This window comes from Taeniopygia guttata, chromosome 13 (genome assembly GCF_048771995.1).
Source record: "Taeniopygia guttata chromosome 13, bTaeGut7.mat, whole genome shotgun sequence".
Taxonomy (NCBI): domain Eukaryota; kingdom Metazoa; phylum Chordata; class Aves; order Passeriformes; family Estrildidae; genus Taeniopygia; species Taeniopygia guttata.
The window spans coordinates 1,420,430-1,447,852 of NC_133038.1; the positions used below are offsets into that span (position 1 = coordinate 1,420,430).

General features: G+C 44.6%; 1 protein-coding gene and 1 long non-coding RNA gene across 7 annotated transcripts in view; one reads left to right on the top strand and one right to left on the bottom strand.

The window, feature by feature from the left end:
- LOC140685028 (uncharacterized) overlaps positions 1 to 8,836 on the bottom strand; it is a 35,653-nt gene extending 26,817 nt beyond the window's left edge. The window contains exon 1 of the long non-coding RNA XR_012058173.1: positions 8,696 to 8,836. This is a non-coding gene — a long non-coding RNA (uncharacterized lncRNA). The remainder of the gene's footprint in view (positions 1 to 8,695) is intronic.
- A 10,009-nt stretch (positions 8,837 to 18,845) lies between these two features.
- Positions 18,846 to 27,423, top strand: part of TCF7 (transcription factor 7) — a 70,918-nt gene continuing 62,340 nt past the window's right edge. For 4 of the 6 annotated variants that reach the window (XM_030284124.4, XM_030284126.4, XM_030284128.4 and 1 more), the window contains exons 1-3: positions 18,846 to 19,285; positions 19,383 to 19,449; positions 19,837 to 19,946. In XM_030284124.4, coding sequence (XP_030139984.3) covers positions 19,088 to 19,285; positions 19,383 to 19,449; positions 19,837 to 19,946 — 375 coding nt within the window. In that variant the 5' untranslated portion in view covers positions 18,846 to 19,087. The remainder of the gene's footprint in view (positions 19,286 to 19,382; positions 19,450 to 19,836; positions 19,947 to 27,423) is intronic. The other 2 variants (XM_030284125.4, XM_030284127.4) reach the window with 1 other exon arrangement.

A 27,423-nucleotide genomic window follows, 5' to 3' on the forward strand; every position in this document is an offset into this window, starting at 1 on the left:
GCCTTTGGCTTAGATTTTGGGAATGGGTTTTATATTTTTGGGGTTAATTTCAGCAATATTGACTGCTTACCTGATTCTCTGTTAGTACTTATCTGCAAAGGGTGAAATACTGCCCCAAGTTTAATACAGTTGTGTGTGAATGTAAACATATAGAAGATTTATTCAGTCACAGTAATAAATGTATTGTTAGCCCAGACCATTATTGGGGAACATTTTGACACCAGCTCATGAAGTACTGCTCACACTCATAAGGGGCTTGGATAATTCTGAATGTGTGTCCACTTTTTGGTGTGTGATTTTACAAATGAGTCAGGTTTACAAATAATAAATGCATTTACACTAAAACCAGAAACAGGATCTTCTATATTCAATTACCCACATCTGTATTCTACTTTTCTTTTTCATTACAAAAAAAAAATCCCCTGATTAAATTATGTACCATACAGCAGAAACCTCCATACAACACAAAAAAAAAGGTCCTATTTCCACTACTTTCCAGCTTTTAATTTCAGATGTGAATAAAGCATTTCCCTTTCCAAGAGTTAAGCACATAGCAAATCCCCATGCTGCATTTATCAAGTTTTTGCATGTTTCTATCCCACCCAAGTTAGCACGGTAGAACTTCTGGAATTCTTAGTGTATTACTAATATGAATGTACTTGCAGGAGGAGCTGCAAGATACATTATACATTTCTTCTTTTGCACATAGAGCTGAAAAAATAGAGGCTCATACCCCCTTTTTCTATTCCAAAACATGTGCTATAACCAGGTTTCAGCTGAAGTGCCCCTCTTCTATTGGTCTAGAACTTTGCAGATCTCTGAGGACCACGACTGGAAGCAGATTTTCATCTCTAATTCCAGCTCTGCCTCAGTGGTGATGCATCTGAGGATGAGCAAAGTCCCCAAGGGACACTGCAAGATCTGTTCACTGCTGTGGTCTCAGTGAAGGAGAGGAAAATTTTATCTTGACTGGAGCACCTTTTCCCCAGTCAGGAGCATTATACCATCCTATGAGGCTGCCAGTGAGAGCACCGAGGTCACTATTCCAAGAGGGATTTGAAACACCAGACTATATTGTAAGCATGAAATACAGAGAGCCCACACCTCCCCCAGTGCTGCAGGCTTTGATAGAGTCTCAGTCCTGCTAGGCAGGGGAAGGAAGCCCAAGGTCTGTGAGCACTAAAGTACAGTATTCTAAAAGCCACCTGTCATTTACATTTGAAAAAAATATTTTCTGTTACATAGTAGAGCAGCATAAAGCAAACACAGTATATAAACATTGCTGAATGACAGGTAAAATCCATTTCAGCAGAATGCTTATTTTTTATGACCTATATTGATTCTCATTCCATCATGGTTTAATGTGTTTCTTCAGCATTATGTAAAAACCCTCCTACATTCATCATTTAATAACGATAACCCCCACTGCATTTAAAAGCATGCATATGTTTATAAAGTCTGCCAGACAAGCCCAGTGGATTTTAATGATCTTCTCTCCTAGCAATAACTGGAGAGCTCATAGAATAGGGGTTGTGATTCAGGATTCTTGGGTTCTGGTCTTCATTTTGCAATACTATTGCTGCCAAACTACACTTGACACCTCTGTGCCTCAGCTTGCCTGGTTCATAAATGGGCCCAGCAACACCTGTCACACACTGTTAAAAGGTTGAGTTAATTGCTGCTCATAAATCATATTGAGAGCCTCGGAAAAGAGAAATATATATATATATGCAAAGCAGGAGCGATGTTGCAATAGAATTGCATTGTTTTCAGATACACTGTTTAAAATTAAATTCTTGGAGATTCATACCTCTAGTATCACTTTACTACACATTAGCATTAAAGATTGCTTCCAGAACATCCAAAACCTGCCTACAATGTTTGTGTAATTCAAGACAACATTTCTATGACACTCACAGGGGAAGACACTGGAATAGGAACAATTTTCCCTATCTATCTCCTGCTGAACTGGGATGAGTTTTGCATTGATTCCAAGGGCAATGGGACCCAAATCTATTTACCATTTCTAATCAGCCTGAAAAAGCAACACTGCCACTTTGTAAGACACAAATCCTATGTTTAATAGCTCTGTTACAAACAAATACTTCCACTCCCTCCTCTGAACAAGCACATTGGGTGGCTGAAGGATTTAAAATTAGGCACCTTCACTTTGGGAAGTGTTTTGAGATCTGCCAAGTACAAAGGAGACTGTTAAGGTTACCACTCTCACTTTGATTTGTTTTTCCCCTCTCTCCATGAATTACTTGCTGTCAACTCCAGCTGCTTTGTGGACAAGAAGCAGATCAGGAATGTGGCTTTCAGGGTGTCATCCACAGAAATGGAGTTTGCAATAGCAGAAACAGGATAAAGCTATGAAATTTGGATTAGATGAGAAAATCACTATTTAGACTTCAGTGATTTTCAAGGCATCAGTTTTACTTCTTTCCACTAGAAAGACAAGGGAACATTACAAACTTTCAATCTATGCCCAGAATACTGCAGAATCCAGTAAAGCTGTCTTTTCTTGGACTTTTGGCTCAATTTCAGCTCTAAGATAGAGCCAAAGTAGATAATTTCTATGCCTTTTCCATGTTGCAGTGAAGTGGCACAAAAAGCAATAAAGATTCAGGGACGGAGGTGCCTACAGCAATATGACTCCATCATTCCTACACATCTCTCCCACTGCTCCCGTGGGTTGGACACTCCCTGTGCTCCAGGCCGTGTACGTGACCACAAGTGGACCTTTGGAGGAGAGAGGACCTGAATCCCTGCTGAGCTGTTCCATCCTGGTATGATTTCCAACCACAGCACTACGACAAAATCCCAATGAGACTCATCCTTCAGCCCTGCCCGGGGTACCAGGGATCACCAGCTCCATTCCCAGAGCAGCTGATTAGTCTATTCTTTAACCCTTTCAAACTGAACTATTTCTGGCTCTTTCACTGGCTGTGCTTGATCAGGGGAACCTGAGGTTTGCTGTGCTGTCCCTGCCCTTATCTGGGGTTTGGAACAAAACAATCTTTAATGGTCCCTTCCCACCCAAACCATTCTGTGATTCAATGAGGTTTTTTTCCCTTGAAGTTTACATGTCAGAAAATTATGCAAAGGCCTCTTAACATTTAACATCTTAACATTTTAGTAGCCACTTAGCACCAAATGAACAAATCAAGCTACATTAATTCATTGTAACTTATTTCATGCTTGAAATCAAAAGGAGAAGCAGTTACCTGGATTACTCGAATCTGAAGCAACCGGATTTTACAAGAAGTGGCCTGGACACTGAATAGAGCCATCAGTGGTCTGGAGAGTGTAAACAGGGAGACAGGTAATATAAATAATCCATGACTGGAGAATTTGGCCCCCATTTGGGGGCAGAACACTGAAACTATAATTGCTCTTGCAACTGGTGAATGAAAACAATTACTCATTTTATTTAAGCAGTTGTTAGTTCTGCCAACACAAGTTTACGAAAGTCATTAGTCAGACTGCTCATAAAATGAAATAATAGAGAGGTTTGATTTTTAAAAAATCATGAGATTCTAAAAGAGCCCAAAATAGATAAAGATGTTCAGGCATTCTCTTCCTATCTGGTTCAGACAAACCGGACCTTTTTTCTAAGCTTTTCTTTGGAGTAATGAAAGCCAGAATTTTTACTATGATTTTTTAACGAGATAGAGAGCAAGCCAAGTCTTGGGACTGGAGGAGCAAGGACTTTATAGCTTCTCACATGGATGGGGATAAAATTTGGGATGCTGGAGCAGTGCAGGCCTGGGCAGAGACTGCTGGGAGCGCGGCTCAGCGCCTGCAGGGGCATGGCCCCACGGAGATCCAATGGCTGGCTGTAGAAGGAGGCCAACTTGAGCACAGCAGGGGCAGGAGGAGGGGGAAAGGCTGGCTCAGCTCGTCCTGCAGCAGGATGGAAGGACACAGCTGCCCCTGAGCCTCCTCCTGTGCCAGCACTGCAGGGACAGGTGGCTCCTCGGCCACAGCCCTGCCAACCCCACAGCATCAAAACCAGCGAGAAACATTTGATTCTGTGCATTTAACCTTCTCAGGCCCTGGCAGGAGGCTCCTCAGCTGCTAAGACAAAGGTTGCCTGCAAAGTGCAAGCAGATATTTTATGTCCCAAACACTCAGTGCCTGAGGGGAAGAGGGGCAGGGCTGGGTCAGCAGGGCGAGACATGCAGGGGAATGGGATAGGACTTGGCATTCCCACTGCCTCCCCACTGCCAGAGGCTTGTGGCATCAGGAGTGACAGCTGGCTGGAAACTCTGTGCTTCCCAATACCTTAAAACAAAAAGGATTTGTAAGATTTTTCTCCTTTCCTGGGAAGAGTGGTCCCAGGTTTGCCTCACAACTATTCATGGCATCAAAAGCACATTCAAGAGATCAGACAGAGCTACAGCAGGAAGAGCAGTAGAAGAAGAGCACATTCTTCAATTTACTATTACTTCTAGAGAAAACCATAAATGTACCAATATTTTGGAATGCTGAAATGCCACTGACAGAAAGATGAGAAACAAAGCACATAACCAGGTTCTGGTGGAAGCTGGAAGGGGCCCCATCCCAAACCTTTTCTGGATTCAGATATGCATTGTTTACTCACAAGAAAAGAAAACTTTTATAGCAGATATTTATATTGTAATAAACAAGTTGATCTTGAGGTAGTCTCTAGAGGGTCCAGGTGGTCTTTGTATGTGACCTATCATCAATATTGTCTGGATGCTACAGTCTCTGTTCTTTTCACCTCTGTATTTAATATTGGAAAGTCATCATGCTCATATTTTCTTAAAGAATATGGCATATTGCTAAAAAATGCACCAAGACAGAACAGTACTGACATCCATGGCAAGACCTTCTCAGACCACAGAAATCTTTTTGCTCCTTTTAAGCAGGGGAGCAGCACACCAAGAGGTGAGGCACACAGTGCTTACAGCTGCTGCTGCAGCTTCCTTTGGCTAACTGGGATGTACACGCCTCAAGGGAAAACAGCCAAAGCTTTTACAAACCTCTTCTCTGTCTTGGCTTACAACACTTCTTTCTATGAAAACTGCCACAGTGTACAGTCACTCTCTAGAAAAGAAAGTAAGAAACTCCTGCTGGTTTACAGCCTCTAAGGAGAGTCACCACCCCAGACTGAGTCCAGAGGAACAGTCAAACAGGGCATAGCAAAAGGGCACAGCACTAACACCTGTGAGCATACGAGCTCACTAGAGCAGATACACCTTCCAATTTGACAGATGCCAGGCACAAAGTGGACTGTTTTGTTTTGAAGATCACAAATTTTACTGATAAACATATATATATGTCAATAATCTGGGGAAAAATGGCTTCTGGAAGGGGAGAATTTAGCTCAAGTTAAATTATTGCTTCAGTTCACAGGTTAGAATTTTATTGTACTTCAAATACTACTTCGTATGAACAAAAATACCTGGTACAGAACCCAGGAAGGTTCACACTGAGCTCAGGAAATCCTGTGGCATTAGAAATGGACAGGTTCTACTTTTCCTTGCTTTACAGTGGTGTGATCCAATATCAGTATTGCAAGAGAGGATAAGAAAATTTTAGTTTCTCTCTAATTTGGTACAAGCAATATCTAAGCCTCATTTTCCTAATATGTGAAATGAACACTCTTCACTGCAAAGTACCTAAAGAGCAGTGGGTATAAAGACTTCATGGACGTGCAATCAAGGGGAAAACCCCAAGGCTCAGACTGAAGCCTTATGCACCACCTTGGCACGTGGATAAGATCATGTAGCTTATTTGTAAGGGTAGCAAAAACTGGGATCCAATTGTTTATTCAGCAATCAAAATTGTTACTGAGGAAGAGGCATTTCTCCAAAGCCATTAAAAATTACAAGCTTAGAGTTTGCATTTAGCATAATATGAGGTGTTCCAGATCTCCTTGACCCCCATGAACACATTCTGTTTGTGCTTCTGTTCAATGTGCCTCAAACCCTCATAGCCTAGATATTTTTAATTCTTTCTAAGCAAAAGTTTCAGTTAAACAGAGATTAATGGCATGAAAAGTTTAATATTTTTAATGATCATAAAGAGAAGTCTTTTACAAAGTCTAAACAAGACTAATTAATAAGTAAATGCAACTTAAGGTTCTTTGCTTCAGCTAGGCCATCTCAGATATCACAACAAATATCTTTAAGGAAGATGCTTCATATCCTTCCACCATTTCTAAGTGGTGGGTACTGCTCAAAGAAGTCACCCCATAAGTTATTTCCCCAGCTGGATTTCCATATGTAATATGCTTAGAAACAGAAAGGAGTGTTTCTGCCATCCTTCTGTCTGAGTAAATCCCTGTGAATCTCTTTTGTCTGCTTGGATTGCCAGGAAGAAGCACTGAATCTCCTCAGCAATGTTTTAATTGGCTCTGTGAGAACATGCTCTCATCACTCCCCTTCATTCTCTAATGTATCTTTCCAAAATCATAATGCCTATTTCTCTAATTACTTTATTTGGCAGCCTGAAAATAAGGGTAATTACAGTGTTCTCTATTAGCTTGTAAGGAGGACAGAGGAGATGATTTGGAGGAAGGAGAAATCAGACCAGTAGGTCCTGGTTATACTCAAACAGGAATTTCCAGAGGAAACACTTGGTTGTCCATTAAGGACTTTGAGAGCAATTTTCCTTTAAACCAATACAAGACAACAGAGGTGACAATGCCACATTCCCAAATGAGATGTTGAACAAATGTCTTTACCACATGTGGTCATTAAAGATTTGATGTCAAGATGAAAGGTGTTAACCTTGGAAACCTGGCCAGACTCCAACATAGATAATTACGTTCTGCCTCCCTGAGCAGTTCTCTGCAGAGCTCCAGCTGGACATTTCAGCCCTTGAACCGTTATCCAGCCTTGCTGTGAGTAGCTCAAGAGAAGGACTGTGCAACTCAACAATATTCTGTGTGATCAGTTTGTATTATGGAGATGCAAACCTTAGAGTGGTAGCAAATCATGCCAGAGAAAAGTTGTGTGGGTTACTGTGCATCACCCAAGCAGCCCAAGGAATGCCATGGAACCTACAATGCACCTAAATATTGTGGGACAGACCTCCTGAAAAGGAAAAAATATTGTGCCTTCACTCATAGTGCCTTGCTTTGGAAAAAGCTCATAGAGACAGGCGAGGGTTGGTGTTCTACTGGAATTGTTCAAGTTTGCATCGTGTCACTATTTCTCATGGAAGCAGTCCTGCCTGGCTGTGAGTTGTGGGAAAATTTTGCAGTCTCGTAACACCACTACCAACTGTGAACACAGCGCTGGCAGCCTGGCTGCTGGATGCTCCCAGCACATTAAGAACTGAGGCACTGAGACCTGCTCTGCAAGCAGAGCATTTACAATTCCAGACACAGGAATATGGGAGGATTCCCCAGAGGCAGATGGGCACGGCTGGGCAGATGCTCCCTCCCTCCCACCGTGTCCCTGGGTACACAGCCAGCCCCACACTGCCGCTGTTCCAGGCGGGATGGGATGGACAGCCACCCCCCACACCACTCATTTCCTTCGCAGGGTGTCAGGGCATGCCTGGGGATGGGAGCTGGGCTGCACCCCGAGGGGTGCCCAGTAGGTTTGTTGTGGAACCAGGGCAGTACTGAACTGCAGCCCCTGATACCATTATCTGCTTTCAGAGGGCAAACAGAAAGCAGCGCTGAAGGTATTTTGCATGAGCTTCCCAAGTGTTGATGAGATTGCTATTACCGTATGCATCTTTTCCTTACAAAAGGGAATTATATTTTAGCTCAAGCAGACAGGATTCCTGGGAGTCCCATACTGAAAAGTGTAGGCTACATGCAAAAACCCCAATGCAGAGACTCACTGATGTCTGTCACACGGTGATTTAAATGCGAATGACTTCAAGGACTGCACTCTCAAACGTATCGCAGGAAATTGGTGCAAAAGGAAAATTATTGACCATCCTAGGAATACAAGAGTAGATAGAAGTAAATCCTTATTTATGCAAAAACCCCTAAGCCTATCTGATCTCATATTGATGGCCATTCTATCTTAGATTCATTTTGTAAGACCTTTAATAAAACTGCGCAATAACCAGAGCTAGGGATGACAGCCCATGTTAAGTTTCTGACACTGCAAAGAACAACGTGGATCATATTCAGAAATTTTCCCAGTGCTCAACATGCCACTTATCAAATTCCCTTCAAGCATTCATCACACCCATGCAAATAATTTATTCTTCCCCACAGAAGCTTTGTGTTTGATCACAATGACAACTTACTGCTTCTGCTCTGCATCACATACATTATGGAGCTTCACACCCCAGAGCAAGAGCTAAATCACATCGAGGAAACCTGCTGAAGTGACCGTCCATTCCTGCAGTCCTTGCACACAATCACACCTCATGAACCCACAAAGATTTAGTTATGTCAACAAGGTCTGCAGAACCAAGATCACTTTTGAAAAATGAGTTGTTAATCTTGAGAAGGATTAACACATTAGGAGATAAGCAAATGCTTAGCTCAAGATTATTGTTACAAGCTAGGCACTTTGATTATAAACTACATTTTTATCATTTAGGAGTCACCTGTCCTGCAAATACACATGCACTAATAATTTGTCTATGAAATCCCTGGGAAACCACAAACAGATTTTAGAATCTGCTGATCAGGGTAAGTAGTCTGTCAGAATAGCTTTAGCAAATAAAAGAAATGCAAAATAGTGAAACATACCTAGAGGACAGAGTCTTCTGGCTGAGTAGGGTTGTAGGCTGAGACCCAAAGAGCTGGCAATTTGGGATGGAATAGCTTTTACAAATCAATCAGTGCAGAAAGCTAACATCACACGAGTTATGCATTTACCAGGCAGTGTTTGACAGCAAGAAAAAAGCTACAGCGCAGAAAATTTCTGTGTATTTTAAGCCTCCATCCCAAACTGACTCCTCATACAATTCATCTGCAGGCTGTAATTTACTAAATCCATCTGTTGTTCCTGCAGCTTGCTTTCTGGAAATTCTGCATTTCAAGGGTCTGCTTGTTAGAGAAGGTCAAAGAGTAAAGTAGGCCCTTTCATTTTAAGTGACTTGAAAGAAAAGGAAAGGAAATTTATATTTAGAAATAGCAATGATTAACTAGGGGAAATATATTAGAGTATTAAAATAAACTACATAGAATGGCTCTTACTTCCAATTAGGCTGACTTTACTTCAAGAAAAATATTTATATACAAATATAAAAAGCTGGGGAATGCTAACCTATACTAAGATGAAAGCATCTCATAACATAATTCATGTTTAGCCATTAAAATGGGGGATCACATTTTTACATACTTTTTCTTCTTGTCCTTCTAAAGTCTCTGCTTCTGTGCTTTCTTCTCTAATCATCAAAACTTTTCACAGCTTCTCTTTGTTAGCAAACTGCCTATGGCAACTGCACACCTTCCACATCTCCATAGCCTTCAGAAAGGCACCATCTGATGCTACTGCATCATTCTGGATCAGAACAGATTCACCACTCAATTAACAAAATAAGCTCACATACAGTCTAAAACTGAGGGTCTCAAGAGGTAAAGTCAGGGCCGGGTCCACCAAGGTGTACTCTGTATTCCTGGCTGTATTCAGGGCTTCTGATTTCAGCCCACTTATCGGATGATATAAAGAACAGCAAAGCCATTGAAAAAAAAACAGAGGAGAGCTGTGGGTATCTCCTGAGCACACCCCATAGACAGTGAAGTGCTGGTGGTGCAGCCCAGAGCCATACAAGACAGCTCCAGTCACCCCAAGAGCCCCAGGGAGTGTGTCCAGCCCCTGGGGACAGCACTCAAGCTTGTTTAAACCACTGAGCTCACTCTCCACTGGTGCTATTGCCATCATCAGAGGGAAGGGAGGGAGCCCTGAGACCCCTTCCTAAATACTGTGCAGCTGATGCTGTAGGTGCCAGTGTTCATTCCACCTGGTGATCCAAAAGTGCAGCTCCACATGTACTTGTAGGCTGTGGTAGGTATCACAGTCACAGCCTTAAAGAGGGCAATGACTAACACCATACAAAGTAGATACTGGGGGAAATCACAATTCATACAGCTGGACTTCAGCCAGGAGATTAAAATCACCCTCTATATGAGTACAAAAGTCTCCCAGGACCCTTACTGGCTGTCAATCTAAAACACATCCTAAGCTTGGGTGCACTAGCATCATACAAGAACAGTCGTTCAATCCTGACTCAGAAAAACCTGTGTCACCTACTGAGTCACCAAAACCACCCCTTGCAGCATGGGTTTCCTTGGAGTCCTCTTTGTCAGCCCTGCTTAGACCTGACTCTGTTTTGCCTATAAGGTTTAGCACAATGGGAGTCAAAAGTCATATGATGCAATGAGCTGCAGTTTGTTCTCTCAGGGGCTCTCCCTCCTTCCAACAGCAACCCTACCAAAAGGCTTTTGTCTAAGGAGTAAAATAAGGAGCATAACACAGTGTTTGCATTTACTTATGGAAGAGCTATACCAGCAGTTCCTCTCAAGCCTCTGAAGTCAGCTCCAGTACAGTTATTTGGCCTAAGTTCATCTAAACTAAATGGGCTGACTTGGTTCAAATGTGTTGCACAACCAAATGATAAAATTTGGGGGGAGGGAGGGAATGACTAGTGATGACACATGTATTTAACACTGCATGTCTCCTCTTTCCAGATTAGGAGGAGTTGGCAAGCTCCAGTCTGTACACATGCCAGCAGCGGATGTCGGCACATATACAACACTTTTCAGAACAACATACTGTTGAAACATGTAGTTCAACTCCAAGGTACCCCTTCTGTTCAGTTAGCCCAAAACAGCTATTAGAACTGTATTGCTTAATATGGTAGGATTTGTAGCACAGCTTTTAATGCTGCTTTAATCTGGTTTCTCTATAGCCACCTTGGAAGCGTTCAGAAGTTGGTAGGAGCAGCCCTGCTGTGCTTTGCTCAAGCTGCTCCACATCCATTTGAGCTGGGGGAAGTGACGAACTTGTTGGCAAGAGGAAAATATCAAGGATGGAGGGGGTGTCATAAGTGATACATCAATATAATCCTCTCTTCCGCTTTCACATGTCCTCACTTTCTTTCCTTTTTCAGTCTGAAGTACAGAAAAGCACAATGATGACAAGCTCATCCTGGTTCACAGTCAGGGTGTCTTGACAAAGTCAAGTAAACATCTGAAGGAAATAACAACTTCAAAATAAATAAAAATATATTTCAAGTTTGAAAATAAGTGTTCTGCATTCATTAACAGAAAGCTCTGCCTTGATGACTTCAGATTTTAAAATAAGTTCAGTTCTATCCTCCTTTTCTTTTTCAATCATTTTGGTATGAACACTTATAAATTCAGCGTCTCCCTAATCCCATATTCTTTTTCCTGCTTCATTTGCCCCTTCATCTCTTAAATTATTTTATTCTTTGTCACGAACAATCACTAACAATCATTTAAAACAAAACAACAGTGCAGAAAAAAAACTCATCTTTTGGTGTGGGTCTGGAGTGATGCTGAGTGTATCAGAAGTGGCCAATACACCCCACGTCACATTGGTCAATTTTCAACATTGGAATAATTTTCCTTTAGTTTATGATCTGGCCACTGTATTCCACAGCCATTATCCTGACAATTCCCCTTTATTCTCACTTCCTAGCAGCTGCTTCCACTTCACTCCCCCTTTCTTTCTGCATGGCTCTGGCTCTGGGGAGGAGTTGGTCGGGCTGCAAAGGCTCAGGGAGGGCTTCCTGCCGCGGGACTCAAATGGGTGCAAGGCAGGAGACGCCAAAGCCTCCAGCTCTGCTCTGCAGAAGTTTGATGTGCTAATCTGGGGATCACAGAGAGAGCTGCAGCCAACCCTTTCCCCTTTTCCTCAGAAGCACCAATCCCTGCAGGTACCTCTTGGGTAGCTGCCTCTGCTTTGGGTCTTGTTCCTTTTACTGCCCTGTCAAGCAGCCAGAGAGAGCAGTTTTCCATTCAGATGTCCCAGGTCACCACAACTAAAACCAGTTTCACAGTCTGCCATCACTTCAGCTCTTCACTGCTGCCATCCAGCCCCATTGTCAGCAATGATTCTCATTCTGATCTACCTAACCTAGATTTTTCCAAATAACTCCTAAAATTTCAAAATGAATCAAAGAATCACAGAATCATTAAGGTTGGAAAATACTTCCAAGATCATCATGAACAACTTTCAACTGAATACTGCCATGCACATTAAATCATATTCCAAAGTTATCATATTAACCTGGATTTTGAACAGGAGGTGCCAGGAATGGTGATTCCACCATTTCCCTCTGGTAACTCTTTTAAAGCAGAGCTGTCCTTTAGAAATGAGCTCGTTCAGACAAAAGCAAGCTGGGGAGTGCCTATGTGGGAAATTACACTGCCCTGTCTGATGAAACACCTTTGGTGGGAGATACCCAAGGGAAGAAGGAGTTGGAAGGCGGGTCTGGATCACCACCTCTTAACCAGGCTCAGTTGCAGCCTGGACATCATGTCTGAGCAGAGTCTGAGCTAAAGGGACAATATTTGGATTTCTCCTGTACTTTGTCCCGACCAATGTTCAAACAGGAATCCCAGGACAAAGTGTACTTTATGTGGATTGTAGCAAATGCAGAGGAAGAGGCTACTTCCAATGGGTTGTAAGGATTTGCTTAAAATGTAAAGAACACTTTAAGAGAAAAAAAGCAGCCCTGTATCTCGGTTTGGTAAAAAATCAAGTTTTATAGACCCAAAAAATCAACACACTTTTCTCTATAGTTTACGTAAAAATTGTTGTGGAAGAAATGAGTGTGATTCTGCAAATCTGCCTTCATGGATCCTTTTAATTTAGAGGCATGAGTCATTGGAGCAGGGACTCCTTGGATGATTGTGTGACCACAGGATGCAGCCCTGGAAAAGTGTTTTTGTAAACAAATAAACATGTTCCTTCCTGTTTGAAACTCAGATCTTTCAGCATTGGGCAAGCGCCTGAGAACCCGACAGTGAGAGTAATAAGAAATATTAAATGCAATGCCAGTTGCTTGGTCCAGTTCCAACAGCAAGAGGTGAACACAGAGTGAAAAATAGATTAGTCTTTTTAAATCCTTTAATAATCTGAACTGTTCTGGGTATCAGGAACAAAGAAAATACTTGTTAAGTGAAATTTGCCTGAAGAGATGGTCTTACACCCTGACAAAATCAGAACAGAGAGTAAAAAACCAAAAATTGGTAGAGTTGATGATGGGTTGTGCCATGTTGTGCCATACACACAGGGAGTGATCCAAAGAGCACAGGCTCCAAAATGGGTTTCACACTATGGCTTTTGACATCTGATGAAGTCTTTTGACAGAGATTATCCTCTTTTCCTGGAGGAAGCAGGATGCTGGCCCCAGTCAGCAGTCTGCACTACCTTTGCTACTTGACTCCCAAAGGGCAAAAATGGAGTCTTCAGTCCTAGCAGCTGGAAGCATTTCCAGAAAAGCATTTAGATATTCGAAAGCAACCTAAATATTGCAGTGTCAGGAAGTCAATTTTCCATTGGTAGCTGTCAGGGAACCCTTTAAGTACATTTGGATCAATGCATGAAGTCAAATAAACACTTAAAATCCCGCAAGATTAAGAATGAATCCAGTCAGGAAATGGCTGAGCCACTGCTTGACCCTTTTTTCTGTCACAGACCAACCAACCTGGAGGATGCTCCAGCCCACCTCCAAATCCTGCTGTACCTGGGCCAGAGCAGCCAAGGGAAGGAGAGCACGAGCCTTGTCCCTGGCCTCGGCTGCTTGGGATGTTCCAGTTGCAAACGATAGATCTATTTAACGTATTAGAGCTTGTCTAGACTAAGGAAATGTTCCTGCTATGACTATGCTGAGGTAATTACACCAGTGTAAACCCCTTTGGGCAAAACAGAGCTTTCAGTGGCCTGATTTAGGCTGGTCACTTGCCAGGATTAGTTCAGCTGGTACCAGCCTGTCCTCCAGGAGCTCCTGCTCCCAGCTGGAATCCCGCACAGAAGTTTTCATCCGTCTCATCTGAAAAGTTGGCACTGCCAATCTATCAGTCAAGCCATCCTTATGGGATGGTTGTGCAAATGTTTTTCTCCAAAAGGATGGTAAATATTCTCTTCTGCTAGTGAAGAACTGATTAATAGGCTACCAAAAAAGAAAAAGAAAAAAAAAAAGCTGAAATAAATCTGGGTTTCAATTAAAGCATAATTGGATTTGTATATGCATATCAGGGAAACATGTTTGCTACAAATACAATGAAATAGGAAAGCTGATGTAGGATGTTTAACCTGCCAGGGGTAGATGTGTCCTTTATCCACATTAAATGAACTTGTGTGCAAGGATAAAATATGTCCAAACAGTAAAATGGGAGCTACCCCAAAATGATCAATTCAAGTGGGAAAAAAAAAAAAAAAAAAAAAAAAAACACCAAAAAAAAAACCCAACAAAACAACCAGGAAGACCCTTTTAAAGCACAGAAGGTGGAACCGTGGAACCCTAGCCTAGGAGAAATCATTTACATTGACTGTAAAGGAGAGGCTTTGCTTACTCTAATGTGTAAAACCACACAGTGCTGCTGTGCATAGCATGGTACAAAATACATGTGCTGAGTTTCACACACAGCATTCAGGGAACATGTTGATAAATGCAGGATGAGGAACAGGCAGACTAACAGACAGACTTGGTTATATTTTAATCTGGTTTGCTGTTACCTGCAGGTGTTACAGTTAAAATGTTCTAAAAAGTTACTATATACCCTTAATTCTAAACAGTTACTGGAAGGACAGCTAGAAACTCTAATAGTAGAGCAAACATGCTCTTTAAAAGGTTCCTTATTAAAAAAAAAAAATTTAAAAGGAGGGGGGAAAAGCATGTCTGAAGCACAAAGATGACATCAGAAAAGTTCCTCAACTCACAGATGGCTGCACCTTTCAAAAAAAATTAAAACAGGAACCCTAGATTGATTTAATCACCCATACAAGCGAAAAAACGTAATGAAGATATTTAGTGCCAAATTGGTTTCTTGGGACCTTTTCCATGTAAATAATACAAATCAAACCTTGAAGTTCAGTGCAGATATGATCTGACAAGTAAGCCAGGCTTTTTGTTTTCCTTTGATCCAGCTCCAGAAATATTTTATCCAAGGTAAAGTTGGTTTTAAGTGTTTTCCATTTCAGTTTTTAATTTTGGATATTCATCATATAGGAAACTTGCTTATAATGCTTCAAACACCAGTCAGACTACACTGACTCATGGCACCAAACCTAAATATTTTCTTGTATTTGCTCGTAAGAGGGGAAATATCAAGAACTCCCAACGTGCCACAGGATCAATTTCCATTGCTTGGTTATTTTTAAGGGTACAGGAAATATGGACAACCCCAGCTGAATGTTTCCAAATATCAAGACATGCCAACTCCAGTATTTTTTGTACTGTTCCACTTCCCCTAGGTGCGTTGGGGAATAATACTTATGAAGGTAATAAGAAGGACAGGCCTTTGCTTTCTAAGTGATTCCCCAAATTCCTCACATACTGCCATTAACTCAAGATGCCATCTGGGAGCAACAGTGCCTTCTCTTGGAAGAAAATCTTCACATGTTAGGGTTTTTTGGGTCTTTTGGTTGTTTTTTTGTTGTTTTTTTTTTGGGGGGGGTGGGTTGTGGGGATTTTTTTCTTTCAATTTTTTTTTTGTATTTTACTTCTCTCATTCTGTTAAAATTAAAAATTTAAAAAAAAAAAAAAACCTTTTTGTATTCTATTTTTAAACCAGGATGTAGATCCTGCAGTCCAGAAATATATATATATATATAAACCTGACCTTGTTCACAGTTTTTTGTGTTGTATGCCTAAATACCAATTTAGGCACCTTGCTGTAGGCATGCAGTTTTCAAAAATTCAGCTCTTGTCAATAATGTAAAATCCAGTGGATTCTCTTCCTTCCACAAATTGGTATGTAGTATATTTAGAATTAACAGGGCCCGTTTTCTCTTTTGACTCGAGTATGTGGTGTAAGGTTAATGAAAATAAGATGGATGTTTTATTTTGGGTCTTACATATAATATTATTAAATGTGCCCACCAGAAATGTAGGATAAAATATTTGCTCTGCTTGAAGATTATGTGATATTTGTATTCTAAGCCTCACCACAGTGGGTTTCTTTAAATAGAAGCTATACTTTACTCCTAAATTGCTTAAGGCAAAGGAAGCAGAGATGATGTTTTTATGAATGTTTAAATGCAAATGGAACTGAGAGTGAATGCTATGCTAGCTAACATCAAAGGCTCACCAAAGTCTCTGCATTAATGAGGCTCTTTGTTTCCTGGATCACAGATTACAACAGGTTTCCAACTCATTGCCAAGGCTTTATCTCCATTTGGGAGGGCTGTAAATCTCAGACGATTTTTTTCACATGCAAAACAAGAGGATCATCTGAAAGAAGAAGGAAAAAAATCTTAAAGTAGCAAATATTTCATTCAAATGATTATTCCTCAAAGTGGCTGCATCTTGTTTTATTTTTGGGATGTTTAAAAGAATGGAAATTTGCCAATGGAGTTTCCTATGGGGCAGCTCATTCATTTGGAGGAGAAAACTAAGCAGGAAAAAAGCAAACAGCATCCTTCCCATCTTCTTCAGCCCAGCATCAACTGTGCCCCAAAATCAGGACAATAATTCTATGTCATGCAAAATCAGCAATTAGAGAAAGACAGATTTTGCTCCATTTAAATATATTCAAGTACTTTTCAAAGAGGTTCCAACTAGTTCTTCTCCTCCCCAAAAAGTAATGAGATTATATCCCTAGTAATAATACCCTAATTAACAAGAAAAATAGGGACCAAGATTTTTAGCTTCCTATTCAAGGGCTGAATGTGACAATATGTTGTATATTGGGTCATAAAAAACAATTTACATGGCGTCATTACAGTCTGTAGCAAAGTCTCCAGGACCCAGGGCTATCTTGTGCAATCTTAATTAAGGAAAATAAATATCGGTGTGTTGTTTTAAGCTACTGGAGACATGCACAGGACCTGTCGTGTGTGATCAGAAGAAATGGGGAGTTTCCTGTTCCATGGGAACTGCTTAAAAAACCCTCCGACGCCGACACACAAGTGTCTAGTGCCTTCGAAATGGGCTGCGAAGATGGTAATTTCTTGTTTCCTGACCCTCGGGGCCAGGCAGGAATACTAATAATTTTCTGCCACCCCACGTCACGTCTGTGCTCCGAAGGGGCCGATGCGCCGCCCGTGCCCGGGTGGCACCGCGGGTGGCCAGGGGCACCCACGCGTGGCACGGGTGTGTCTGCACCCACAGCCGGGGTTGGGCAGCTGCTGTGGGCGTGTGTGTGCGTGTGTGGGGGTACACGCGTGTGCTGTGTGTGCCTGTGCTCAGACACACGTGCCCTGATGTGTCTCAGTGTGTGGGTGGGTGTGCACATCTGTCTGCGCACACGCGAGTCCTGGCGTGCAGTGTGTGTTTGTACACACACCCCGATGAGTTTCAGTGCACACGTGTGTGCTGAGGTGTGTCTGTGTGCACACACACACACGTCCTGATGTCTCAGTGTGTGCACACAGTGTGTCGGTGTGTTCTCATGTGAGCTGACGTGTTCTGTGTGCACACATGTGCACTGATGTGTGCCAGCTGTACCATGTCCGGCCTTCTGTCCTCTACGTTTAGTCGTGTGCTGCTGACCTGTGCTTGTAGATTCATGGGTGCATGTGAGCATGCAGGTGTGTTCGTGTGTGCAGATGTGTGCGTACAGGTACCTGTGTGTGCCAGATGTGTAGCTGTGTGTGCTGATGTGTGCAGTTACGTGTTCTTTTGTGCTGTTGTACCTGGGGTGTGGGGCTGTGTGTGGATCCCACTGCTGTGTGCTGCTGTGTGAGTGCTCGTGTGTGGCAGATGTGCCAGATGTGCAGCTGTGCATGTACTCAGGTGTGTGTGTAGCTGTACACACACCCCTGCAGAGACGTGTGAGGGGCCGTGCAGACCCCGACATGCACTGATGTGTGTGTACACACGTCAGTGTGGACGTGTGTGAGATGTGTGCCTGCAGCTGTGTGTGTGAGGAAGCACCGACGTGTGCAGGTGCGTGCTCAGCTGTGGGCACGCAGGAGCGGCCGCAGGCGAGCTTGTGCCACGGTGCGTGTGCAGGAATGTGGATGGGCACGGATGTGCGTGGGCCGTGTGCGTGTGTGCTCAGATGTGTGCGCGGGCACGTCCGTGTGCACAGGTAGGCACAGGTGTGCGCGCAGATGTGCGAGCACAGTTGCGTGTGCATACCCGCGTGTGTCACAGACGTGCACACACACCCGGGGCTGCACCAAGCCCTCGATGCCGCCCATCCGCACCCCCACAGCCGGGCCGGGAGGGGGTCGGGGGGACGGCGGCGGGCTGGCCGTGCCTTTCCAGCAGGGACTTGGCGTCTCAGCGCGTGTGTCCGTGTGCGTCCCTGTGTGCTCGTAGGCGTGTGCGCGCCTCTGCCGGTGTCTGTGTGTCCGTGTGTCCCGCGTGTGCCCGCCCCCGGCCCCGCCCCGGCGCTGCCAATCACCCGGCGGCCGCTTTGATGTCGCAGCGCTCGCCCGCCGCGCCGCCGCGCTCGCAGTCGGACCGGGCGCTCCGTGCTCCGCCAGCCGCCGGCGCCCGCTGCTCCAGCCAAACTTCCCGGGGCTCGGAGGGCGGGGGGGCGGCGGCGGCACGGGGGGGCCCCCGGAGCCCCGGCATCCCGCGACGCCTGCCCGCCCGCAGCCTGCCGAGCCCCCCGCGAGCCGCCGGAGCGGGGAGGGAAGAAGGGGGGGTGGAAAAGAAAAGAGTGACGAGGGAAAAGCAATTCTGATTTTTTTTTTTTTTTTTTTTTTAAGGAAGGATTTAAAATTTGGAATTAATTTCCAAATTAAAATTTGGAAAGGGGGAGCAAAATTAAAGGGGGAAAAAAAGTTTGAAAGTTAAAAGGAAAGGAGGAAAAAACTTTAAAAAGAAAAAGTCAAGAGGGAGCTGTTTTTTATTTTAATTTTTTTTTTTTTTTAAGAAGAGGGGAAAAAAATTGAGGGAGAGAAAAAAATAATAATTGCGAAGGGCTTGATCCGGGAGAACAATACTCGCCGGGAAAGTTGCTGCGCGGCGGGGAGGGAGCGGCGGGAGGAAAATGCCGCAGCTGGGCAGCGGCGGCGGGGACGACCTGGGCGCCACGGACGAGATGCTGGCCTTCAAGGACGAGGGCGAGCAGGAGGAGAAGATCCCCGAGAACGCCTTCACCGAGCGCGACCTGGCCGACCTCAAGTCCTCGCTGGTGAACGAGTCGGAAGGCAGCGGCAGCCCGGCCGCCGCCGCCGCCGATGCCGAGGTGAGCCGGGCCGGAGCGGCCCCGCACGGCGCCCCCCGCCCCGCCGCGGCCCCCGCCCCACGCCCCCGCGCTGCCCCTCTCTCTCCTCCCCGTGCAGGCCCTCCGGCGAGTGCAGGATCCGCAGAGGGTGTACCAGGAGAAGCTCCCGGACCACATGGATGATGGTTAGTCACAGCAACCTCCGCGTGTTTCTGTGTGTCCCCCTCTCCTCATTCCCGGTTCCTGCTGGTCTTCCCCAGTGTGCCCCGTCTAGTGCTTGACCCCCCCCCCCGGTTCCCCAGCCCATCACCCTGACAGCCCTGGGAGTGAGGGATGCTAGCCTGGTCACCACAGCCCCCAGCGGGAAAGCTACTCCTGACAGCACCGAGGCTTCCCAGTGTCCCCACTGTGGGAGTCTGCACCCATGGGGGACCCTGGCACTCCCCAACACCTTCTCTGAGGAGTATGGGACAAAAAGATTCCCACAAGATGCTGTAACCTCTTTGGGACCCCTGACAGGCAGAGGAGTCATCTGTTATAAGACAAATTTTGACAGGGAACATTGATTTCAGCAGGTATGAAACATCAGGACCCAGGGATGTATAAAGGATCTGCCTATTCTGGTTACCCTTTCCTGATGCTGTCAGATCCGTATCTGCCCAATGGATCTATGTCACCTCTGGTGAGTTCCTCCTCTCCTTATGGAGAAGTTTTGTGGCCTCTTTCACTGCTGAAGTATGTTGCAGTTATTGTGCAGGCACCTACACATGCTTTTTTCCTAACAAATTGGAGCCCAGTTTCTGAAATAGCTGGAGACTGTTCCGTCCAAACTAAAAGGAAAAGCAGTGGGAAGGGAGAAGAGATGCTCGGCAGGAAGCACCTGCTTTGCTCTGAGTTTGCTGGAGGAGCTGCTTTTCCAGTCTCCACATCCTCTAGGTTTGGCTTTACTCTTCCAGGAGTCAAATCCTTATATCTCATGGAAAAGTGTCCCTTTTTCTGGGTCATGAGCTTTGGAGGGAGCAGCTCCTGGTCTTTGTGTTTGTGTTCAGGGATATGTCCCGCAGCTGAGCTTGTGCGTTAGGGATCTGTTGTGCATGATGGCCCAGACAAGGGATCTTGTGCTTCTAAAATGGCAATAGAGGTTTTTAGGAAAAGGCTTTGTGCTGCTGGAGGACTGTTCTCATCTTTCTCCTGGAAAGTTTTTCCCTCTCAGTTTAAATCAGCTTTAGTAATTCTGTATGTTCTCGTATTTCTAAGTTTTGCTGTCTGAATGATTAAACTAAAGTCTTCTTTACAAAAGCTGTTTTTTTCCATCACCATCTCGATCAGAACTTCAGAAAATAATGCCCTGACATTGCAGCAGACAGTCGATGCTGGTGTAGCTCCTGGGAGCCGGCACTGCGTTTGTTTCAGACACTGTTCCGCATTAGCCACCAGCAAGTGAGGACAGAATGTAATTTGGTTTATTTCAGGTTGTAACCTTTAAAGGGATAAAGTTTAAAAGAATATGTAAGCCTGTCCTTAGTTCCAGTCATTTGTTCACAAGAGGGGTAGGATGTCAAATTGGTGTTATGAAAAATGGATGGATTGTGGAGTATGAAACTTAGAATTATTTGTGGAAATCAGTGCCGTGCCCTCATACCTGACCCAGCTGGCCTGGGTAGCAGGAGACAGGTCCCTGTCTGTATCCCACACAGCTTTTCCTAGAAGATTCAGATTTCCTGGTTGCAGACTGATGGAACTTCACTGAAGTTTGCAGATATCAAGGATCTATCCCTAAATTTTTAAGTCTTCCTTCAGTATACATAAAGAAAAGATTTTTTTGCAGGGCAGGGCACACTTATGTTGTTGTAACCCAAAGATGCATTTCTTCTGATGCTTCCCACCTTATCCAGGTACCAGGTATCCCTCTCATTCACCAAAATATTAAGCTGTTCTCTTCCTGATAAACTTGAAATGTTTTTAAATTTCTGTTATGTAAACACACTTAGCTTGCTCCCTGAGATAGAATTTGGGTAAATCCAGAGTTACATTTGTCCAGCATCTTTTTGCTATGGTGGAATATTTCTTTTAATCTTAAACTCTTCTAGATGGGCAGCAAAGTGCAATAGCCTATTTATCAGCAGCTAGGCTATAAAGTAGATTGTGGTTTCGGAGTCACCTTTTCCCTTGATAACAGAATAAAATCCAAGCAGTTGCTGTCAGAGCAGCAGACAGGAGCAAATGGACTGTGCAGAACTCAAAGGGGAGAAGATACAAGCAGCAGAGAAGGAAAGATCCCATCCCCTTGAGAGCCATCAAAATCATCCAGTGCCTCAAACTGCTTCCTTTAGACCTGTTTGGATTCTGCTTTGGTTTTTGAAGAGCTGATTTGATGTTTTTAGTTAAAAACGTGGCAGACAGGGGAAGATTTTGTCCTCATGGAGGCTGGACTTGCGTTTTTTTTACAATTTACTACAATAACTATTTCAATATATTATTCTGGGTGATTTTGTCTTACATTTCTATTGACTGTGCAAGGATTATCATGGTAAAATATGGATTGCTCTCATACAGATTTATTGCTGCTGTGTACATTATATAAAGTGTGGGCTACAATCTGGTGGCTGCTTCCAATAATCGAGGAGGTCAGATCTGTGACCGAAGATTGCAGATAGTTAACCATCCATAAAAGTGTGTTTAATTAACACTTTAGCACAAGTAGAGTCAGGGAGGAGAGCTGTGTGAGTGAATAGGATTACGTATCACAGTCATGTGTGCACTTGATAGTGGAGATTGTATTTTGGTTAATGAGGCTTCCTGGAAACAGTTGTTTGCAAGTAGGATTAATTTTAGAATCTTAAAAAAAATCAATTAAAAAATTAAATCAGGAGTACTTTGGCAAACTGTCATGGCTTTACATTGAAAACAGTAATTTACCTGATTGAAAACAAAGTATAACTCCCTGAAAGATACAGAGCAGCCGGCATCGAGGCTGGGCTGAGCCCCTGCTCTGCAACGCTCTGTAAAACCACATTTTTTTCAGTGGGCTCCCCATGAACCCTGTGAGGGAGCTGCAAGTGGCTCTGGACTGGCTCCAGCACCTGCCTGGCTGGGTGTGTTGCTACCAGCAGTATCAGGGTGCTGCTTTCCTATTTTCTTTCTGATTTTGTCACCAGCACCACTTTTGCTTTGTTTTCCTCAAGGTGTTTGTAGCCACTAACTGTTATGCTGCTCACCCGAGCATCCTGCTCAGGTCCCCACATCTCCCAGCCAAAACTGCCTCTTTTTACCAAAACACACCGGTCCATGTTATTCATGTGCTCTGCTGCTGCTCCAGAGGGATGCTCTGAAGGTGGCTGGGTCCCTGCCATCAGCAGCCGGGCTGAGCCCAGCTGATGCTCCCCGGAGGGCCGGCAGCAGAGAGGGTGGCAGGAGCTCCCTGCAGCAGGGTGGCCCTCCTTGGCTGAAGGTGGCAAATGCCAGTGTGGGATGATTCAGCTGGAGTGCTGCTGGTTTGGGCAGGCACAGGTTTCCTGGACTGGCAGTGGAGCTGTCGCTGGGGGCGTGGGCAGGGTGAAGGCACTTTGGGAGCTGAGGACAAGGCAGAGGGCTGAGCCCGGGTGTCCCTTGTTCTGGGAGCTGTGAACCCCATCAGCTGCCAGGCTGGGGAGGGAACACTCAGTCAGGGGTGTTTAAGAACATGTGGCATAGCCTGTGTGTGCATCTGAAATCCTGACACTCTGCAAGCCCCAGGAGAGCCATCTCTCACCTGGCTCTCAGGTGTTGTGTGAGTGGTTGTTCAAAGCTCCACTTCATCCCATCTTCTGCAAGGTCCAGCTTTTCCCAGAGTGAAATATATAGGACTTACGGGCTAAAAATCTGTAAGAAACTTCCAAAAAATATGAACAATTTGAGGAACTGTTTTTCTAAATTAAATATAAAATCATAAAACTATATCCTTTTTTAAATAGTACAAATGACTTTAAATCAAATTAAGGTACATCCTTAGTAAGAGCAGCAGCCTTTTAGGTGGTTACAAACATTAGAGGTCAGACATGGTCAAACATGTTAACACTTTGATCAGATTAAAATATTTTTCTTGCTACAGTTGTATAATTGAGTTTAGACCCGAGGGGGTTTTCTGAACATTGTTATATCTTGTACTATGTGGTAGTTAAATGGTAAAAGGAGCTCTTGTAAGTTCCTTTAAGTTCTTTTGTAAAGAGGTTTATAAAATAGGGGAATGAGCCATGCTGCCCTGTATATAGGGCATGAGGTCTCCCTGCTCCCATTAATGGGAGAGATTTGAGAGGAGCTCCTCACACCTTCTGTGTACTTCAGATGTGTTTGGTGAGTGTGTGAGGAGTGTAAAGGCAGAATTAAAATGTTCTACATGTAAAACTGAGGCACTGGACTTTCCGTCTGTGTGAGAAATAGAAGTTCAAGAGCCTCTTTTTTCTTTGGAAAACAGACACTGCCTCATTTTCTTAATTACTAAGTTGTCAAACCAGAGCTTACATGGGAGCAGAAGAATGGGGGTACCTCCCCAAGCGCTGCACAGCTGAAGTCCCCAAAGAAGACAGCAGGACTCACAAATAATGTGGCTTTTCAGAGCCTGGTCCCTGTGGTCTGCTGTGCTCCTTGAGCTTGTTCAGAGAGTATGAAATGTCCCCTTGGGCAGAGCAAGATGAAAGTGCAGTTACTGCTGGCCTAGGGCCACAAGGGCCCAAATGTCTAACACGAGGTCAAAAAAGCATGGAGCTACAGTCTAGGGCTGCTCTTCACTGGACAGAAGCTGAAGCAGCAGCAGCTGAGATGCAGGACACGGCTGCTTCTGCTGCATCCCCTTCCCCAAGGCTGCTCCATCCCTCTGCAGGAGGAGACTGGCCCCCCCAGCAGGAAATCTGCAGCTCAGCTGTTTCTCTGCCTCTCTGTCCTGACTTGCACTGTCAGGGCAATAGTTTAGTATTGCTTTTTCCTGTGTTGGGTTCTTGTTGAAACCAGTGGGAAAACTCCCCGGAGTCACCGTGCGATGGGGATTTGTCGCTGTGAGAGGGCTGCTGCCTCCCTCTCCAGATGTGTGTGTGGAGGGAGGCAGGAAGGCAGCTGGGAGCCAGCAGTAGCTCTGTGTGTTCCAGCAGTGCCTGCTGCTGTGGGAGAGCAGCAGCCCAGCCAGGTTCCCTGGCAGCAGGGCTCACACTGCAGGACCTCACCAGGATGGTTCCCTGTCCCCATGAATTGTCCCATTCCCGGCACACGGCGTTAGGAGTGCGGTGCTGCTGATGGACCTCCTGGCAGACAGACAGAGGAGTAATTTGTTTCCTCCTGACCAAAGCAAATCCACTTCTTTCAGCTCTTCTACCTAGCTTGAAATAAGATAATATTGAAAATAATGTTTTATGTTAAAGCACAGTTTTGGATGCGTGGATGTACCAAGGCACAGGGCTTACGAGGTCATTTATTGCATGTCTGATTCAGTCTTGGTTTCCCCCAAGGAAAATTCTTGTGTTAATTTCTGAGTGCATATCACACCCTCAATTTTGAAGCAGAACTTCCCTTTGAAATAAATTGGAGCATTCTGCTTAAGAAGCAGCGACATGATACAGCACTGGATGTGTGTGGTCTAATATAACCTTATTTTTTTAATTGTTTGGAATGAAAAAAAGAGAAAGCAAAATGTCATAGGAAAACAAAAGCAAGTTTTATGTAAATCTGTGCATGTGAACAAGTGTGCACGTGATCCAGACAGTTCAACAATATGGGGTCTCCCACTGGGATTCCTTCACAGGCTACCCTGGAACTGGCTTCCCAGGCATGGGATGCTTTGTTGGCAGGGAGTTGCTATGAGCTATGTATGGTAAAGGCACTGTTACTGCAAATTTCCAACCATTGCTGTGTGTGAAAGTTTATGGGCTTGACCAGTTGAGAATCTGGAGAGAAACGCAAAAACAACATTGAGTTCCCGAAGCTCATCTATGTTAATGATCAGTGGGTTTGAACTTTTAGCTGTGAAGAACAAAGTGATTTGGGTTTGAGTGGCACATGGCATGTCCAAGATGAAAAGTGCAGAGCTGGTCTGGTATCCAAAGCTGTAATTGAGAGAAGGGGGAGCAGGAGGAGCTCTGCAATGTGCTCACTCGTGTGTTTCCTCACAGCTTGTGGTCCCTCTCATGCCATGGCTCTATTGGCACCATTGAATTCCTGCACTGGGGTAAAAACCCTGGCTAATCCATGCAGTGGGGTGTGCTGGCATTTGCTCTGGCGAGGTACCCAGTCCAGTAACACGGCGTGTGTTCCTGTGACTAAACAGACGTTGCTGGCTCCGGAGGGATGACTCTCCTGCCTATTGTCAGAGATCTTCTGCACAGGGCCAGATCCTAATCACAGGCTGAACCCTCTCTATCTGTAGCGTGATCTGCAAGGGAAGCAGGATTTTGGGATATGGGTTGGTGTGAGCTGCACACCTAAGATGGCAATCTGATGTGGACTGTGTGTGTCTGTGTGTGCATGGCATGGTGGTTATGGGCAGAGCAGAGCCTAGTGTGAGAAATATCAACAGTTTTGAGGAAGCATCTACACCTTACAACTTCACATCTGCCATTCTTTAGCTGCCTTTTGGCCGTGATTCGTCAAGACCAAATTTAGTCTTTGTTTCCTGTGGGTTGGCCTTTGAGCCCCTTACCAGTTCACCACAGAGGAGGTGAGGAAGGACCTGAACACTTGTGAGCATCGTTCCTCTGGCAGGGAGGCTGAGCTGGACAGAGTGGATTTGGGTCAACAATAGTCAGACATGTGCTGCTCTTCACCTACTAAAATCTCCTGCACCATGTGTAAGCCACAATTTCCTCAACAAATCCTGAAATATAATCTCTTGTCTGTTCCATTGATTTGAACCGGGACTAGATGACAAAACTGCCTTCTTGAAGGCATGGCCACTGTGGGAGCTTCTCTTTATCCCACCCCTCCGAATCTTTTGCCACAGCTGCTGCAGGTCCCTTTCCTGTTTGGTGCTCATTTCATAGAAACACAAAATGGTTTGAGCTGGGAGGGACCTTAAAGATCATCACATTCCAACCCCCTGCCATGAGCAGGGATACCAGCCACTAGTCCAGGCTGCTCAGGGCCCTTGGTTTCCCATGCCTTTGCCATTCCACCTCACTGCTCGGGGAGCCAGGAGATGGCTTTTGTCAGCATCTCTGCCAGCCTGATGTACACATGCTCTGACCTCATCATTTACCAATGGTGGGTGGAGGGCACAGCAATAAGAGTGTAGGTACAAGTCGCTTCCTGAACCTTTTGCAGAGCCACTGCAGCAGGGAAAGCTTCTCAGCCTGGTCAAATCCCAGGCTGGTGCCAAGCAGGGATGTCTGAGTCCCCCCTCTAGGCTCTTTCATTGCTGTGCTTTGAATCTCTCTTTTTAAAAATCTCTCTTTTAAAAAAAAGGCTATAACAAGATACTTGCTTATTAGGCTCTGTGTCTGGAGGATGAAACAAAGGTTTGGTAGGCAAACAGGTGACTCAGAGGGTTGGATACAGGATACAGAGCTGTTCACTTCCTACTTTCCAGCTTTAATCCAGCTGAATCAGTAAACACCGGGTGCCTGTTCTGTTTGCTGGCTTGTCCAGTGGTCTGTCCGAGAGGGCACAGCTCTCTCCAGGCCCCAGGCAGTGTGTGCATTTCATGGGGTGAATGGCCAAAGAAACTGCAAAGTCTGGACCAAACCCTCTGCGAACATCAACCATGGTCTTGTTCTCACCATGAGACTGCCAGTTCAGCACATGCTGGTGGCTCACAAACCCACTGGCTGTTTCATAAAGAAGGGTTTGCAACACCATGTGCCTCTAAGGCTTGGTTACAGCAGGATCTTTTTCTTGGTGGGTTATCTTGGACAAAGAGCTCTTACCCTCACCTCCTTAAAGAGCAACTTAGCACTGCTCTGTCACTGTTTTTTGCCTATGAGTCTTTATAATTTAGGATCATAAAGTCATTTGTGCTGGAAAAGCCCTCTAAGGTCATTGAGTCCAGTCTTTAACCCAGCACTGACAAGGCTACCACTAAAACATGTCCCCAAGTACCACATCTACACGTCTTCTAAATCTCTTCAGGAATAGTGACTCCACCACTTCCTGAACAGCTTATGCCAGGGCTTGTCAGCTTCTTCAGTGAAGAAATTTTC